Source organism: Leptinotarsa decemlineata, unplaced genomic scaffold, assembly GCF_025532065.1.
Source record: "Leptinotarsa decemlineata unplaced genomic scaffold, Ldec_3_MD MMD2_tig00078422_RagTag_RagTag, whole genome shotgun sequence".
NCBI classification, from domain to species: domain Eukaryota; kingdom Metazoa; phylum Arthropoda; class Insecta; order Coleoptera; family Chrysomelidae; genus Leptinotarsa; species Leptinotarsa decemlineata.
In genome coordinates, this window is record NW_027412747.1 from 17,167,330 (window position 1) to 17,187,767 (window position 20,438).

The 20,438-nt window shown below is 36.2% G+C and overlaps 1 protein-coding gene across 1 annotated transcript in view; it reads right to left on the reverse strand.

Annotated features, from left to right (window-relative positions):
• Positions 1–20,438, reverse strand: part of LOC111511236 (tubulin beta-3 chain) — a 77,655-nt gene that overhangs the window by 22,945 nt on the left and 34,272 nt on the right. Inside the window, exon 2 of the mRNA XM_074186459.1 lies at positions 6,129–6,237. Coding sequence (XP_074042560.1) covers positions 6,129–6,237 — 109 coding nt within the window. The remainder of the gene's footprint in view (positions 1–6,128; positions 6,238–20,438) is intronic.

A 20,438-nucleotide genomic window follows, 5' to 3' on the forward strand; every position in this document is an offset into this window, starting at 1 on the left:
AACATAACATAGAGTGGTCCCAAGCTGAGAGCATACACACGAAGAAAACTGGGCCAATAATGTATTCAGCCAAGCTAGCGTAGAGATACGCAACATATGGAAACCCATAACCAAGCGAAAAATGTCCAACTCCCACCAAACGGTCATCGCGAAACCGGTGAAGTGGAAAGAGGAAAGAGAAGATAGGTAAAATTACTTGAATGACCCATAAATAGTCATCTCTCGGAGGAATTAGTCCAGTCAAATCATCTAAAAGAACAATTCGTTCAGGCCAGCCTCAACACCCTACACAGTAGGTTAATGGACTGACACCTATCAGAAAACAACTACTCCCCTGGCTAATACCACGAAGGGCGTTGGATTATATCCGTCAGGTGTCAGTGCAGGATTCTTCACTGAAGTTATTCCTGCATATGCTGTTAGCGATACAACTGCCGCATATAATCCAACGCCCTTCGTGGTATTAGCCAGGGGAGTAGTTGTTTTCTGATAGGTGTCAGTCCATTAACCTACTGTGTAGGGTGTTGAGGATGGCCTGAACGAATTGTTCTTTTAGATGATTTGATTCATAGCCAGTCTTCAAGTATGCCCACTGACTATACGTGAAAGATTTCTTTCCTTTTACGAGGAATTGGGCAAATTTGGATATGCAGTTGGTTACCTCGTTCACAGGCAGATGGAGCGACGACAAACCTGTTGTTTGTTGTAGTCTTCAGCTTAGTTCGAGGAATGATACTCTGACGGAATTCGATTTTCAATTATCGGAAATCATCGACTTTATGTTGATGATATACACTACCTTGCACTGACGAGTGGCCAAACAGCCCGAAACCGGTCTGCAAGTGTGTTCCAATAATTGAAAATCTATTGCGGCAGTTGTATCGCCAACAGCATATGCAGGAATAACTTCAGTGAAGAATCCTGCACTGACACCTGTCGGATATAATCCAACGCCCTTCGTGGTATTAGCCAGGGGAGTAGTTGTTTTCTGATAGGTGTCAGTCCATTAACCTACTGTGTAGGGTGTTGAGGCTGGCCTGAACGAATTGTTCTTTTAGATGATTTGATTTATAGCCAGTCTTCAAGTATGCCCACTGACTATACGTGAAAAATTAGTCCAGTCATCACTCGAAGACGATTGTGGATACTAACAACCGAAACGTCGTGAAGTAACTTGGCTTGGAATATCTTGATATTTTTTATTTTTATTTTTTTGTTTAATTGTTCAATTTTTTTTACTTGTATTTTATTTCACTGTAATTTCATTTCAGGGTTTTTTTTGCTTAATATAATTGTAATTTTCAGCTATTCTTTTCAATTTTCAATTTCTATTTGTTCTTTTAGGAATTTCAAATTATTTTATATAATATTAGACAATGGAAGTCCGAAGTAATGAAATACTAAATTTGGTTTTGTAAAGAAAACCCTTTTTATAAGGGGTTTAATGATGTTCGATGACGTTGATGTTCGTTAACAGTAACATCGGTTGTTAGAAATCTCCTAACGATGCCATGTAAACGTGGCATCACGATCAATTACACGTTTATTGAATGTATTGATTGATATATTTTTCCCGTTTCAAATCATCAGTGGCTTATTTACGCAGGGTTACATAATAGATATCTTATGACTGAAATGAGCTAGAGGATTTGTGAGACGTTAGGTAAAATTTTCACCGATTCATAGAATGGGCAAATTTATAAGTTCTCAAGTTTCCGATTGACGGAAACTTTTCAACAACCTATGTAGAAGTAATAAACGATTATTGTTTTGTGACAATCAATTAAGCAATGGTCGACAATAAACCACCTAATTTTTCAATCATTCATGTAGTTAAACTCTAATTCGAGTAGTCTAAAGTTGATGCGATTAAATTGGTTCCAAATTGGATCTGATATCTCTATTAGTAGGACAGCTTTATCAAGGATTCTTTAAAATACATCAAACCGCTGACTCGTCTCGCTGTTAATCCCGATAAAAAGGTTTAAAATGCAGAGTATGTCGTTCACGAAAACCGTCGAATTAAAGACAGGAAATTAATGGCTTAAGGCGGTGACTCATTACATGATTAAATGTTTTAGGTCGTTACACTCATTTGGAATAATTTTTTATGATTCAACAATATTATTCGAGTAAGTTGAAGTGAACTGGAATGGAAAACACTCGGATCCGTAATTATTTCCACTACTTCACGATATAAATACGTAACTATCGGATTAATCTGTACAACTAATTAGTACATATTTACAGGATGTTTACCACAAACGTGCTGTATAGAATTTTCGAACGAATGGAATACTGGTTGGATTTTCAAATATTCCACTTACCAAACTTCCACGACCGGAGATAACTGTGTAAAAGCTATTTTCCCAGTTTTTGGCTGTGGTCTGCAGATTTTTATGCTCAACATTTCGTCTACTACTGCGGTATCAAACAGAATCTGACCATAGCTGAATTTTCAGACAATGTCTAGGGGTAACTAAGGACCCCAGAGAATCTTTAGCAACACCCAGGGTATATCAGTTTCCTTGTAGAGCCGAGTCGGTCTACAATAGAAACAGGAAAAGAAGTATAGGTTTTTTTAAGGACTAAACACAAGCACTACAGAAACATCCTTGAGGCGCTCTAAGAGCGGTCCTGTGCCAAAGTAGCGATTCTAATTGGATTTGAATCGCTGGAGATTAAATCCATTTGGAAAAACGTTCTCAGGGAGTTTATTCCACATAAACGCAGATTTCCAGATGAAAGAGTTCTTGAACAGTGAAGTTCCAGGTGTACTTGAGGTTCCTTGAACAGCTCCCGTGGATGTATCTATAGAAGAGAGACAAATCTCCAACCTTTTTTCAATGTTCCAGGCTATCAAGGTTGCACGTGATGTTCGCGTCTCTAAGCGGATGGTTCTTTTCTGGATGGAATCCAGCAACTTTAGGGTATGTTTGACGGCAGAGCTCCATACATGAGAACAATACTCCAAAGAAGGTCTGATCTGAGCTTTATGAAGCATCAAAAGTTGCTGAGGTGTGTACAGTTTTCTGGTTCGGAACAGTGTTCCAGGAATATTGGTGTCCAACTTGACCCCCAACAAACTTATCGAAGCAGAAAGCGGAATATTCTGATCTGACATTATAATATCCGGTTCGGAGACATTTCTCTTCTTGAAGTAAAACCGATGCCTGGGTTTTTGTGGCATTGAATTGAACCTGGTTACTTTCACCCTAATTCGATATGCAACCTCCTGCATATCTTACTGAGCCAGGCATTAAAAAGGCTTCCGGCACAGTAAAAGGCTATACTGTGCTTCCGGTGTGAATGAGCGGTAGGTAGTAATGATAAACGCTCCCTTATAGGAGCGAGGGACGTGAAACTTCCCGTGTGGAAGAGTCCTAAAGTGTGTTTTTTGAATACGTTATAATGGATTTTTATCAAGTATCAGTCAGTCAGTTCTATCATATTTCCATCAGAACTGATCTGTCCGTTGATTTGGAACCATTTACCTAACTCTGCTTTCTTTTGAATACTGTATCTTAGTTGCGTACAGGAACCTGTCTATAGTTCGGATACAAATATTCTCAATTGTGTACACATGTACATATAATCCATTCATTTTCTTAAACTATTTTTCCTTAAATTTGATACAGACTTGGGACTCCCCATTTATGAAAATTTAACTTGTAACGTAACCTAGTCTTCGAAGTGTCTAAAACTAACCTAATCTACGAAGCTGAAAGGATTTGAATTGAGGAGGTTATATTTTCAGGAGTGATTTATTTTTGGGAAAGAAAGTTTTTGATACAAAAAAAGATCTGGGAATCTTCCAAAGGAAGGAAGGAAGTAATCAATTTGAAAATAAGTAAATCTATACGTGGATGTGTAGATCATGCAAAGTAGTAACTTTCAGGCACAAACTGGAAGAAAGCCCTTCTGAAACAGCTACTTTCATATTAACATTGAATTACACGAAAGAAAAAAATTCCTTCGAAACAAATACTTTTATATGAACACTGAATTATATAGAAGATACATGGAATACTGTCATCCTCACTGGTATACATCGATGTTTCGCCCGTAAGACACTTGCCTCAAGGCTCTTCAGTACCAAATTGGATATTATTATAGAAAATACACACAATTCACTCATGAATTACGATTTTTAATGTCACGGAATAAGTTTGATCTACTTATTTCATTCACATATTATGACATTCATTCACATATTAGATTCAATCCCAGCTAAGAGGAATCTTATTTGAATTGAATCAAAAATCATAACTCATGAATGAATTTGTGTATATAATGTTATCCAATTTGGTACTGAAGAGCCTTAAGGCAAGTGTCTTACTGCGAAACATCGATGTATACCAATGTTCCATGTAAGTGCAATTTGTTACCATTCATTTAAAGTAGAACTCCTGTGAATGATATTTGATTTTATCCCATAACGAACGTTTGGAATACAAACTGAGTAAAGAAAAGTATCTTCTGTATAATTCAGTGTTCATATAAACGTATTTGTTTCGAAGGAATTTTTTTCTTTCGTGTAATTCAATGTTTATATGAAAGTAGCTGTTTCAGGAGGACTTTCTTTCAGTTTGTGTCTAAAAGTTACTTCTTTGCATTATCTACACATCCATGTATAGATTTACTTATTTTAAAATTGATTACTTCCTTCCTTTCTTTGTATCAAGATGGAGTAGTAGAAAGCCAAAAACTTTCTTTCCCTGAAAGAATTGTTATGTAATACGGTTAAGTTGAAAACCCTCGGGTGACACTTCGCCACTTTATCTTTGTTGAATACCTATCATCGTTCTCTTCACATGTGTGTTCAAAGATGAATAAAGACGATTTATTATTATTATTATTATTATATAGGATTATCAGGTCTCGTAGACACTTCCTCTGCCTGAGTGATGATACTTTTTGGATGCTCAAGCCAGATGTACTTAATTAAGAAGACACCCTTTGAAATGGCAGATCAATGTATCATTCATTGCATAAAGTAGTTTCATCAAGATAGGTATCTAAGACATTTGAACTTTGTGGAAAAAATAGAGCAAAAACTGAATGAATATTAAAAATACTTTAAAAAAATGGGATCGATATATTTCGATGAATAAGTTGTAAAAAATGATATCAAAATCAGAAAAAAAAAGAGTTGAGATGAGGCGAAACTATATAAAACAAAAAGTATGAAATTCAAAAATATAGGAACGCTCATTTGTAGAAAAAACAAAATGTTATGATCTATAATGAAAATGAAACAATAAATGGATTTAACAATATGTTCGTATGATTATTCGTATTCACAATCGTCTTGGGGTTATAATGTTCGTTTACTTTCTCATTTTTTCGACCAAATTATCTGAATATTTTGGTCCTGTCATTCCTCGTATTTTCAATATTTCATTTACTTTTAGTACGATTTTTCTTCCACATATTTTAACTCTATTGAGACGTTTTCAAGCCTGTTCATATTTACTGTTATGAACTTGATTTCAATTATTTTTGTTTATCGCTTCAACATAACCTTTTTTTAATTCAGTTCCATACCTCTTTCTTTCAATTTTCATTTCATAGTTTTGAGATTATCGTTACATCATTTGCAAATGCTTCTTCTTGTGTATTCCTTCCTTTGTGTTTTTTATGTATGTTTATATATTCGACGTGTTGGTTTTTAAGTGATGATGAGAGTAAGGAAAGTAGTATAGGTTTTCTTTTCTTTCTACTTTTTCTCTATCTGTGTATTCTTTAATGTTATTTCTATGTCGAATCTATTTTTGAGCCATGTAAGTATTATTATACATAAACAGAAATTCAAGGACACCCCAACAACGCTCTGAAAAGGAAAAATCTGTTCAACAATAGAACAAATAGGCACGGTACATATTTATAGGAACTTAGGACCAAACAATGATCTTGAAATTTAAAAAATAATAAAAACAGAAAAATATAGCATGATTGTAAAAATTGAAAATTAATAACAGTTGAAAAAAAATCCCAGAAATAAAATTAGTGAATCAGGTCTTCATGCCTGACGTTTCGTCTACTACTGCGATAGACGTCATCAAAGGCGATAGGGATGAAACATCAATTGGCTTTATGTATAATGCAAAAAAAAAATGTGTACCCACCTGAAGCTTCATTGTAATATACATTAATTCGTTCTAATTGCAGATCACTATCTCCGTTGTATATTCCACTTGGGTCAATACCATGCTCTGCGGATATTACTTCCCAAAACTGAAACAAATGCAACATTTATAGACATTCTTCCATCATTTAGACATATTTTTGCTTATCGTTAATTTTTTTCAATATTTTTGTAGACTTTCAAAAACCAATTCTCGTTTACAATTTCTGATGGTTCTAAAATTTCTGATAGCTTATTGGTTTGATATCTGATATTCAGAATGGTGAGTCACAGGGAATTATAAAAAAAAATGAGTTGTCAGCAATCGATGGAATTTCCATTAGTATCTGCCTTCAGAAAGAATAGTTCTGGAAGGTATGTGGTTATGATATCGAAACCAGACTCCAATCGTCCGATTGGATGAGACTATGAGAGCCAGGACCAAAAAATCACGCTGAAATCGATCAAATGTCAAAGTTTGACTCGCTGTTTTGTTCGATTACCGTGGCGTAGAGCATCAGGAATCTTTACCACATGGTCGTACGGTCAATAAGGAGTATTATCTTGAAGTTATGCGCCGCTTGCGAGAAGCAATATAAAGAAAACGTCCGGTATTGTGAAAAATAATTCATCTCTTTTGCATCACGATAATGCACCTGCTCATTCGTCATTGCAACACCGTAATCTTGCATCAGCCACCGTATTCACTCGATTTGGCCCCCTGACCCCCAAGATTGAAGAGACCCATGAAAGGACGGCGTTTTGCGACGATTGAGAAGAGAAAAACCGAATCGCTGAGCTCAAGGACATACCAGAATTGCTTCGTGAATTAGAAAATATCGCTGGCACAAAGTTGAAACTGATTAATAAATAAATATTTTTAGAGAAAAATAAAAGTTCGCCTTATTTTTTGAATTATCCTCGTATATCTGTTTGTCTGTCTTTCTGAGAGCTATATATTCAAAAAACTGTCGTAGAACTTGCTGGAGAGTGACACAGACTGTACATCTTCGAGAGCAAGCATGTCAGGAAAAGCGGAAACTTTCATCACGGACAAGCTTGTGTGACCCTATGAAAGAAAAAATGTAGGCATGTATGTTCCATCACCCTTGCGAAGGCAGGCTGGAAAGATAATATACTTTTAATATGTGTTAGGAATCACACGTTAAAAGGTAAGACCTCGTTAATCCTTAGCTCGCACAAGTTTCGACTTCTGAGGGTTGTCGTTCGTAGGGGTGCGACAGCTGGTTAACGGAAAAACAGATTTTAAACAGACAGAAGGGCTATCGCAGGATCCCCCTATGTTGTTGACTCTCTCGATCACTTTGCAGGAGTGGTTATTTTGTGTTCGGTCTCAAAATCTCACAAAATCTCACTGAATCTCATAAAATTCAATATTTCCAAATATCTTTTCTCAAGCAACCCGTACATTTTTAATTCCTTAATTATTCCTCGTATCCCTTATCTTGGGAATCACCCGCTATTATGATCTCTCCTACCTATGTTAATCCAAACCTTTGTTTATCCCTCCAAACACCAATCTGAAACCCCTTCTCTAAAATACCTACCGATGTGGAATATTGCTATTTCGTAAAATTCATTCATTACGTTTCAAACCTTGTAACAGTACAGTTAGAATTAAATCCTGTCTTGTCTACAGTACATCTAGCTAGTTATTTTTCTTATCCTATCTTCTCACAAGAGTTATTTTAATTCTTGTGTGCATTGAGCATTCATACTCACGATAAAACAATCGTGGGTCAAAACACTCTGGAAAATATTCATGTGGAAGTTATTTCCAGAATTTTCAGAATGAAACTACGGTTCTAATCATCTTCGACCTTTACAAATTCATTTTCAACATCTTTTTCAGTGTTAGGGTCATTTTCCTGATTATTTTCGTTGCAATATTATTTTTGGATTTCATCCTTGATGGAATTCGTTCCTGTTGATATCTTCAGACAGTGAAGGTCTATATCTATTTTATTCGAAAAAAGAATGTTTTATAATTATTGGAAATGTAATCCAAAGAATGTTAATCACGGAATTTGATAAACTCGACTAAATCTTTTTTGAATAACTCAAAAGAAACGAATGTATTGTTTACAATTGATCACCTGCTATATCGCTTCTGGTAAAAACCGATACATATAAATATTTCTCTGATATATTTGTCGAGCAAGTACAACTGTGTCGGTGAGTGATCGTAAATAAACTATTTTAACCATTTGTAGTACAAACATAAACAATAATTCAGTGAAGTATAAATACATTCATGAGACAACAAAGAAAATTCATTTCGAACAGAATGAACTTTCAAGGACAAGCATAATATATTAGTAAACTATACACTGTATAGGAAGATAATGCCACAAATTGACCTGAAACTGATTTAGTTGATACTTCAGTTGTGAAAAAGTTTTTATTGACGGCGTTCATGTCATTTGAGGTTACGAAAAATAATTGTTACTCATGATCAACAAAAAAATTATTCCAGTATGTGTGATTCCAATTTTTTCCAATATTTTCTAACGTTACAGTTGGTTCCCAGATGGTTATTTCTATTATTTTGCCGCCGAGTCTATCTGTCTGATCGAAGAACATTCCAGACTATTTCCGAATGTTTACCAACATTCCATAAAGTTCCAGTATGTTCTGAAATGTTGTGGAATACTTTCGAATACTCTGTAATGTTCTGAACTGACCTAAAACTTTTAGAGGTCGAAAGTTCCATCAACAAAACAGAGTAAAGATGGGAACCTTTTTCATTGACAAGGTGTGTTCTATAAGTGACATTATTTATTGTAGTCAATGAAGTAATCAATGTTCCTTGAAGTTTTTTTGGTTTATAACCTTCCACAAACCAAAAAATCAATGAATATGGATCAAGAGAGAATCTGTTCTCAGATGTACCAAAGGCCAAGCTGAAAAGATTATCCCGAAAAGTTACTGCGCAATATACACTTTTGAAAAGTCAGTAATTTGTCGTATTTTTAAATTTTGCCTGTGATTAAAATGAACGATTGAAAAAAATGAATTTCAATACAGAGCTTTTCAAATACGGCTTTCTATGTTTTTCACCACTTTCATTTGTAACTGATGTTACTGCAGTTTCGTCCTATAAGGATATTTCCAAACAATTCGAAAATGTCCATATAGGACGAAACTGCAGTTACAAATGAAAGTGGTAAAGAAACATAGAAAGTTTTATTTCTCATTTTTACTGAAAATATTGTAATCGCAAACGCCTCTTTCGCAAATATGTCTATTCCTTTTGACAAACGACAAAAGAATAAAATGTTGAGATGACACATTCAGTAGTCAACATGATACACATATAGGATGTTGTCCAAAAATCAAGAAAAACCAGGAACGATCCATTTCCATACAATTAATTGAAATACACAGATCGGAAAAGTCTAGGGATATTTTTATAACATACTAAAAATCATAAAAATAAATGCATGAGGTCGTTTAATTTCGATTAAATTGGTACACTCGACCACCCTGTAGATTTCTATGGGTTGAACAAAGCCTGCAAAAACGGTAACTAATCTTTTATCAAGTTTTTTACAAACTGTAGTTTTTCGGCTAAAATGAATAATCTGAAAGTGTCGAGTTTGTACATTCTATGCAGTTCTTGCTCAGCAATTAAACTGGAAATATTGTACTTTAACATGGAACGCCATCACTTACCAGGGCTTCTGCAAGGTGGCATGCGACAAAATGATGTAGCTCTTCGTTTGGGGGTCTCCCAAAGTGTTATCAGTCGATTGTGGCGGCGTTTCCGTGAAACTGGCAGTCCAGCCGAACAACATACAGGGCGAGGACGCGCTACAACTGCAGTTCAAGACCGATTTTTGGTCTTAATCGCAAGAAGACAACCGACAATCACAGCACCTGAGTTGGTTAACGTGTTGCAGCAGACGCACCTGGTAACCATTGGTCGTGATACTGTCAGAAATCGACTGCATGAAGCAAATCTCCACAACAGAAGGCCACTTAGATGTCCACCTTTGTCGAGAGGCAATCGCGGTAGACGATTAGAGTGGTGTCAGGAACATCAAAACTGGGATGCAAATGATTGGGCCACAGTTTTGTTTACAGACGAATCCAGATTTGGATTTCATCCAGATTATCGTCGAGTAAGACTGTGGAGACGACCTGGAAATAATGAACGTGTGAGACACGTCCAGGAAGTCCACACATACAGAGGTGGTACAGTAATGCTATGGGGCGGAATCATGATCGGCGGCAGAACCGATCTCGTTTTTCCAAATCGCTCTCTCACAGCTCGACAGTACCTCGACACCATTCTTCTACCTATCATCCGTTTGCTGGTGCTGTTGGTGAAAACTTCCACCTAATGCACGATAATGCTCGTCCACATGTCGCGCGTCTAGTGACTGACTGGCTCACCAACGAAGGTTGGCAACTGTATTGCCATGGCCAGCACAATCATCGGACCTGAATCCCATCGAGCATGTGTGGGACATGCTTCAACGAAGAATTACTCCGCATATGGGGAACATTCACACAACGTTTCAATTGAGAGAGCTTTTAATCGCTGAATGGGCAAATGTACCTCAACAAGACATTGACAATCTCATTTTGTCGATGCACGATAGATGTAGGGCCGCAATAAACCAGCGTGGAGGCCGTACTTTGTACTGATTCCTTTTTTTTTGTATTATGATTTTTTTTCGGGGTGCCAAAGAAGAGCCATATTTTTTTTTAGTTTTGCTTATATGCGCACTCAGTATTTTTGACCATTTAATAAATTTTGTTGTAAGTTACATTCGTTCAATAATCACCCGTCAACTTTTTTTCCCTAAAGCGATCTAAAAAAAAAGTATTGCCATTTTTAAAAATATCCCTAGACTTTTCCGATGTGTGTACATTCGTTGTCTATCAAAAGCAGATATATGAGCAGATTCCTTGTGTTTTTTCGGTTTTCACCAATTTCCTTAACCTGTTTCACTTTCAAAATTTTTATTTTCATGGTAGGACTCTAGATATTTTTATCTGATTTCTGATTTATTCTGATTTCATGCACTTGACTATGTTTTCTCTTCCTCAAAATGTTCACCAAACCTTTGTCAATAAGAACTTTTCTTTGGACAATAAAGCATTTTTTCCACCGTAGTGTGCGCTGGTCAGGCCCTGTCCCTCGAAGCCCCGATACATTCGGGAGGGCGCGCCAGCATTATCAACCAATGACCACTCCTCACACCGTGGGGTAAGCGATCATTGGGTCCGAGAATCATGTGCCCTGAGCAAGCGCAGTGAGCCAAGAATCACAGCCTTCTGCATCTGTGCGGCTAAGATTTCTGCCTTATTGCGGCAAGCCGGTATGATTTTAAGATTCGAGAGTAGAGAGGACATCATACCACCAAGGACTCCAATAATCAGAACAACCATCTTGACAGAGTTATCTGGATAAAGTCTGCGGAGTTCGAAGAGAAAATCTCTATAATTTATCCGTTTTTCCTCCTCTTTTCTGACGATATTCGTCTCGCCAGGAGCTGAAAACTCCACGACAAATATCGTTTTGCTCTGATGGTCGAGAAGGACCACATCAGGCTTATTAGCTTGTATGAGCCTGAGGATAGGGAACGAATAGTTCCAATATATTCGGCACTTTTCGTTCCCCACAACGGATTCAATATCCGCCGGAGCGTAGGGCAACACCGGTGTCTCGTCAATACCGTAAGAGTGCCGTAGAAGATAATATAGCACTCTCAGGGCCGCGTTATGTCGATGGATATAGGCCGAGACCGCATATGCTGGACATGCTGATAGCAAGTGCATTAGGGTCTCCGGCGCCTCGCGGCAGGCCCTGCACCTTGTGTCAGGAACCTCTATACCCATCACGCGACTGCGGTAGACTAAGGTGTTGAAGACACCATCCTGGCAAGCCATGATGAACCCTTCAGTTTCCGATTTCAGCCCACTCGACCTGAGAAAAGCGAAGGTCAGGCGCTTTGATAAGCCAAGGTCTCCTCATTATTATTATTCCATTTCATCGCGTGAATAAAATGAGTTTGGGAAACTGCTGAACCCAGAAGTGACATTAAGACTAGCCACGGAATTTTGAGAAAAACTGAGAAAACTGAGAAAACTGACGAACAGGAAAAGAATCACACTATACTGGGTGTCGGGATACTCAGGTACCTGAACCCCGTGTACCAGAACCAGCTGTGGTATGGAATCAGATTGGGAAGTGGGTCTATCAGATTACATAAACATTACTGGAAAATATAACTGGGAATACCAGAAGGGGAACCTTGATAAAAGGACTATCTGAGAGAAGAATGGAAGGACTGTTTCCACTAAGCAGGTATTGGCCCAGAACAATTACTGGGCTATTCACTGGACGCCGTCCATTCAGAAGGAACCAGAACAAAAACAATTCATAGATAACCCAAATTATGCCGAGAAGAATGAGACATACCCAGCAAGGGCATCTAGTACAAACTAGTACAGGGAAGAAGATTATTGGCATGGGTGTCATGAAAATTTAATTGATAAATAAAATACAGAAAATATGAATAAAACACCAACGAAGAGACAGATATAAAGACAGTAATTGCAGTACATGAAGTAAAGATTGTGTATAAAATAGCATCTTGTGTTATGCTATAAAGAAATACTAATTAATATAAACTTACCGTTGGGTACAGATAGTTAGGAAACAATTTATTGGCAGTGTATCTATTGGTGTTCTAATATTTTGATAAATTCAAAGTAATTTTCGAAGATTATTTTTTTGATTCTATAGAGAAGGTTTTATATTTTCAATACGTTTTGTCCTTGGGGGTAGAATATTGCAAATTTTAGGTTGTGTGTAAGTTGAAAAGCGATGACAAATATTTTTATTGAATTTTGGAGTGGGTAGCAATTCGTTTGTTGTACTTCTATTAATATAAAACTATGGGAAGATAAAAATGAAATATTTTGTTTTTGAATATGTATATACATAAACTATGAAAGTATAATGTTCGAATATTAGTCAGATCTTCAGAATATATAAGATTAGTGAATGCGGAGAAACGTAAAATGAGCCCTTGAGGCGGCAGTTTTTTCGGAGATTTGGAAGAAATGGACAAGTCGGCTCAAGAGCAGTAGAGGAAAAAAAGACTCAACAGAGGCTCATCCAAGGCAAATAGTAACATTTCACAAAAGGATATGAATGAGGAAATATGACTTCCTAAAGTCCGGGGTGGAAAGGTACAGTTGTCGGAGGTGGTGAATATCTTGAAGTGATACCAGATCAAAGAGTAACCAGGAGCTGAAATTATACACAGGATAAAAAAGGAGCAGATAGCCCTATTAATGACTCTGCTACTAAAACCAGACATAATGTATTGGTTGAATCCATAGATATATAAAAATATTTTTGAGTTTGGAAAAGTTTTTTTTCGTACTCACTTATACAATATACTGGGTATGTTTTTACATGGATTATCATTAGGTATCGACAAGTTCAATTCAATTTTTTTCTAGTTTCCTGATTTTTTCAAATTCACCTGTTAAACGTAAAGTATCATTTAATTCCAAGTTTTATGAAGTTCGATCAAAAGGCAGACGGACGTATAGCTAGACAGACGGCCACATAGATTTAAACCAAAGCAACAGTGACTGAAGAAAAACTTGTATTTGTGTCATAAATGTTTCAATGCCCACTGTACGGAAAACTGCTTTTCGTGTGTTCCTGATCTGATAACGGATTTTTCATGCTTAAAGTTCGATCGAAATTGACTGTCCACTTTCGTTCGGGCATGAAACCTAGCAATGACAGGTCTGTGGATGAGTCACGACTGAAACACACACTTTAAAGTAATGAGCCATTTTATAAATTACTACCTTTTACTCGCGGCTTTGCTCGCATTTATGCCATATAAGTACAATAGAAATAAATCAATATGAGAACTATACTTCAATGTTTGGCTGAGATTATCAATTTTTAAAAATTATTACATACCATGAAGTTTCGAAAATTTTAAATATGCTTTATTGAATTGCAACAACAAATGTTAAAATATATTTCACTGTAACAAAAATTACCTAACCTAACCTAACCTAACCTAAAAATAAAAATTACAGAAGAAAATAACAATAAATATAGAAGAATTCCAAACAGCTGAAACTAAAGTCAATTGGATTGAATTGAATTGGATATTGTCATGACTGTGAATAATGCAGTGATGTAAATGAATGAATAAATAACTAATAATCCCAAAGTAACTTCAATCATATATACATTTCACACATTTGCTTACACACCTAGACGTCCTATGCACATATTCAGGCGCACACATATAATACATAGTACATAGTACTATAACTTGTACAAAACAAATTACATTCAAAAAGATCATTGATTTTTTTCCTTCGATAATGTCACTAATTAAACTTCTAGGTGTTTGTTGAAGAAGATCTAGTCTAAATCAATCAATCAAAAAATAGATATTTCATGAAGTTCCCTCACACAATAATAACCCTATTTGGATCTATAAAGAAAGGGCATTTGATTAAGCGTTACTTTGAAGAAAATGTGAATGGAGTCGAACATTATCAAATTTCAAAGGTTTTATTCAGCTTGCAATAAGTCTTATTCGGCAACAGTGACGCAATTTACACCTCAACACGGGTTTCGATCATCAAGTGATCGATTGGATTGATCACCAAGTGATCGAAACACGTGTCGATCAAAGTTTGAACTTTTTTCTTGAAGATGATCAATTGGTAATCGAAACACGTGTCAAGGTGTTGAAATAACGGTTGGTTGTTCGGAAAAACTCCAGTAATATTCATTACCACACCAAAGGTTCCAAACAGTGCATCACAAGTATCAAAATTATTGCAACTATTTTTTCCACTAACCTGATATATAGAAATAATCGCATTTTTGAATATTTGATAAATAAAAAATACTATATATAACTGATTTTACAGGTCATTCTCTATTAACGGACATGTTTTGGGAAAATGTATGTATGCCCGGTAGTGAATTATTTGAGTTTCAATTTCACATCGATCTGAGTCAAAGATAATTTATACATCAACTCTTTTCGTTCGTTAGAGACCCATCTGCCAACACTTTTCCGTAATTACCTTTTCAATCTCTCATAATAAACGTGGTTCAACGGACTACGATGGATGTTGCAGGTTATGCACCAAGTTATATACTTCTATTTATATTTATTCAGAGATTATTGAGTGAAATATACCAAGGTGGAGTTTATTTTCGGTTATAACATGTGGAGATGAGCTGCAGTTTAATATTTTTGTTTTGTTTTCATACGCAGATGTTTATTGTATGGTCCTGGCAATTATTTTCTTATGGTGATTGGTCTATTGAAGGATAGATGATACTTAGCAGCAGACTGCACCTTCTGGAAATATTATATGGCCCAATTATGCCCTCCAGTATTTGTTGGATTTAAGCAATAAAGAAGAGAGAAAATAATAATAACGAGAAGTGGGGAACGAGAAGTGCAGAACTTATTGGAACTATTCGTTCCCTACCCTCAGGCGCTTACAAGTTAATGAGCCTGATGTAGTCCTTCTCGACCACCAGAGCAAGTCGATATTTGTCGTGGAGTTTTCAGCTCCTGGCGGAACGAACTTCGTCCGAAAAGAGGAGGAAAAACGAATAAAATAGCGAGATTTTCTCTTCAAACTCCGCAAACTCTATCCAGACCACTCACTTTGTCAAGATGGTTACGAGATTCCCATGTACAGAATCGAATTTGAATAGCCCTATATATATATATATATATATATATATATATATATATATATATATATATATATATATATATATTCCTTGACAAGGATTTCATTTGGAGCTACAATATTCCAGTTTGCTTCTGACCAATGAATAAAATATAGAGCTAATTGCCTCTAATGATGAGAATTCTTTTCATTTTCATTGCTCGGGATGTGTTTTGTTTTATATGTGACGAGAACGTTAGTTTTTCATCAGAGATAATACCCAGATCTCTCGATTCGGTAATTTTTGCCAATGTTATATCCTCCAGATCTCTCGATCCGTTATTTCTTGCCAATGTTATATTCTCCAATTTGTAGTTATATATTTGTAGAAGATTTCCTTGCAAAAGTCAAAGTTTTATATTTGCCTATGTTTAATGATACTTAATTTTTCTGACACCAGTCACTCCAAAGTGATGGTAGAACAGGTCTTAGCTAGGAGACAACAAGAACTCCACAAGGAAGAGAAGCCGCCACAATCAATACTTGTACTTCCCTACATCAGAGGATTATCGGAAAGGATAAGACGGATTGGGTCCAAGTATAACATCAGGACCTGCGTCAGATCTGGGCACACTATCCGTAGCACCCTCACGAAAACCAGGCCACCAAACGCGGACTGCGATTCCAAGAATTGCATTTACCGGATACCCTGTGAGTGCGGAGAATCATACATCGGTGAAACTGATAGGTCATTGAAAGTTCGCATTGCTGAGCACAAGAAACACACACAGCGAGGAGAAACCAGCAAATCCGGAATAGCAGAGCATGTTTGGACTCATCAACACAACATCAAGTGGGCTCAAGCTGAAATCATCCACAATGAGGAACACTGGTTTAAGCGAAAATTCAAAGAAGCCGCGTATATGTTGTTCAACAACGCATTTAGTCAAGCTAGCGTAGAGATACGTAACATATGGAAACCTCTAATCAAGCGAAAAACGACCAACTGCCGACAAACGGTCATCTCCCGCCAAAACCAAGGAAGCGGAAAGAGGGTAGAGGGAATAGGTGAAAGCACTCGAATGACCTATAAATAGTCAGATCTCGGAGGAATAAGTCCAGTTATCACCCGAAGACTATTGTGGATACTAACAATCGGAACGTTGTGACATAACTTGGTTTGAAATCTTTTAATTTCTATTATTTTTTCATTTTTTCTTAATAATATTTTCGATTTTTCAATATTTTCAGCTTTTATTAATATTTCTATTTTTATTTGTTTGGTTGTTGTTGTTATTGCTTTATAATTTCAGTTTTTTGTTTTATAAAATTGATTTTTTCATGGTTATTAAATCAAATTATATTATATTAAACAATTGAAGTCCAAACTGATGAAATACAACACGAAACATTGTCAACCACCTTCAAACAAACGACTAATCATGTAACTCAGCGATATCGTTTTGTAATGATATACAATTAGAGTAGTCTTCAATCTCCCTGAAAGTCTTCATATCATCAGCAAAAAGTAGTTTTTTAGAGTTGATACTATCGGAAATGCAATTAACAAACAGAAGGAATAATAGTGGACCCAAGTTTGAACCTTGAAGAACACCGGTAGTTGCATTAAATATAAACGATTTTATTCCTTCGTATTCCACAAATAATTTTCCCTCACTAAGATATGATTCCAGCAGATATTGGAGGCTCCTCGAAATGCCAAAGCTTGATAATTTCATGAGCAGCTGATGATGTGAAACCCAATCAAATGCTTTGCTGAAGTCCGTATACACCACATCAACTTGTTTACGTTGGTCCAGTTTCTCTGAAACATACTGTGTAAAAATACAAAGATGCAGTGTCACGACACTTCACGAAACCATGTTGGAATTCGGAAATTGTGTTTTTTACGTGCTTATAAATGAGGTCCGATAAAATTATTTCAACTAATTTCGAGTACACTGATATTATGGTAATCGGTATTTAATTTACTATTTCCGAATTCTTGCCGGTTTTAAATATACGGCATACCCTTGACAGCTTCCATATATTCGGAAACTAACAATTTTTCAGCATGAGGTTGTAACCCAAATATATACCCAAGATTCGTTATCAGTTATAACCCTGTTGGGCTGTTGAAGTATTCAACAATTCATGAGCGATGCTCATGCGACGGAAAAAATTGCATGGCCAGCTGACATGCCGATATCCCCAGCAATTTCTCTAATAGTTAATACTTTCAACGGCTGTTGAGCGTCGGTTTTCACATCTTCTTGACCTCACGTGAAAATCTTGTACCAGTTGTAAACATTTTACTGACTCAGAGTACAATCACCGTATGCCACTATCAACATTTCAGGCGTTTTTGAGCACTTATTTCCAGTTTTTGCGCCAATTTTGATGCGAATTTTTTGGTCCATTTTTTTCTATAGTAGAAAATCACCGAACCGGCAGAACACTTCTAACTTTTATGCCTCTCAAAAATAAACCAAACATGCTATACAGCTGAAACTGTGAACATATATTCGGGGAGAGTGTACCAGGATAAAGATATAAAAAAAAATCGCTAATGAAATGTACCTAGCCCGCGAAGTTTGAGCATTCACTTTATTTTTTTAACAGTCCTGTCTTTCATGAATTCCACCTGAAAATTTTAGTTGAACATCGCAAAAACTGATAATTCTAATGGTAAAATTCAATTGATGATCACTGTTTCAAAATAATTCAAATTCATCAGTCAGTAAGAAATTAAACTCAAGATAGTTTTTGGTAAACAAAAAATAATCTGATATTTCTTTCACTCCAGTTAGTATCATTTTCATTTTGAGAGAAGTCAATTTTCTATTTCAACCTCCAGCTGGAATTAGCTATTAAAACTTATTTTTGCTTGTTGCTTATTGTTTGTAATTCGTTTCTGGATATTATGTTTCTTGCTTTCGAATCAAATAAAAAAAAAGTTAAAACTGAGAAACCGAGTATTCACCAGCTGTCCTCAAATAATAATAGACACTGTTATAACTATTGTGTTTAACAACCGTTTTCCTATATCACAACTTAATTGGACTAGTTGTAAAACTGTACTGATAGCAAAACCGCTAACTACTATATCTCCTGTGTCAAAGTCGATAATGAATTACATTTGAACCCAGAACCCAGTTATCAACGTCTGGGTACAATGTGGGAATATTGTGACTAAAAAGATATTCTGTAATCCTACTGGAATATGAGGGCATTACCAGTAATGTGGGAGACATGCATGCACGCATGCAGTGGTCAATAAACTCGTAATTGTCTGAGTCATGTCATATTAAATTCATGGAATGGACAGACTGGGGAGAAATGGCAGACTGGAATTGATTTTCCGATTGAAATAGAAAAACGAGACGAGTTCTTTGGTCAAGGATTCGAATTCAAAGTTTAGATCTCAAACAAAAATGTAAACTTGAGAATAGCATGTCAAGAATCGATTTAATAACGTCAAAAACTGATGACATTGGCAGTGTTGCATACATATTAGGTTTTTTGTCCGAAACAGCCCAAAAATTCACCAGGCATTTGGCAATGATAGTGTTAATAAACGCACTGTTCGACGTTGGTTTGTGAATTTTCGTTCCGGAGATTTTAGTCTCAAAGATGAGCCCCGAAGTGATCGACCTATAGTATTCCAGGACGAAGATTTCAGGACCCTGGTGGGGTGCGTGTGGGATGGCGGAAGGACTGGGCGTCAGCTCCCATGAGGTTCTTGTGGTTTGAAGTTACTGGAAATAACAAAAAGTGGGCGCCACACTATTTGTACGATAGACAGAAATTTCACGTTTCGAGGTCTGTTTTTGTTTGCTTCTGCGCAAACAAAACGATCCTTTTCTGGATCGAATCGTTACATGTGATGGAAAGTGGATCCTCTACGACAACAAGAAACGTTCAGAACATTGGTTGGACACCGATTAGCTACCTGGAGCACTTTTCAAAGGCAACTTGCACCAAAAAAAGATCATGGTTACTGTATGATGATCAGCGGCTGGTGTGATTCACTATAACACTTCACTATTCACTATATTGAAACACTAATGAGATTAGAGGAAAGATTATTCATTAAAAAAATTGAAAATGGGTTCGGTACAGATATTGATGATTTTTTGAATTGGGTGAATGACAGAAAAAATAAAAATGGTAGTATTGGGAACTATGAATATAAAGGAAAATAAAATTGAAGACAATGAAACAGCGGAAGCATTTGCAACGTTTTTTGTCTCTGTTCATCCAAAAAGAAAGTAATCGTATCAATCATACTCTGACACTGTGAGTGGTATTCCAGTCACACAGTCTGAAGATGCAATAAAAAAACTAAAACCTAAGAAGGCAGCTGGAATAGATGGTATTCCACCCTATACGGTGTTTTATTTTTTGAACGTGTCAACTCAAAAAATTGAAATTCGGAATAATGAAATCAATGCATGAATACTTTATTTTGAAGTGAAATTGACAGATGAAACTTTCAAGATGGCGACTGGGCGCCATCTGGAAAAAAATTTAAAAGAAAAGAGGGATGTTGTGATACATCATTTTGAAACTTCTGACGAATACTTTACAA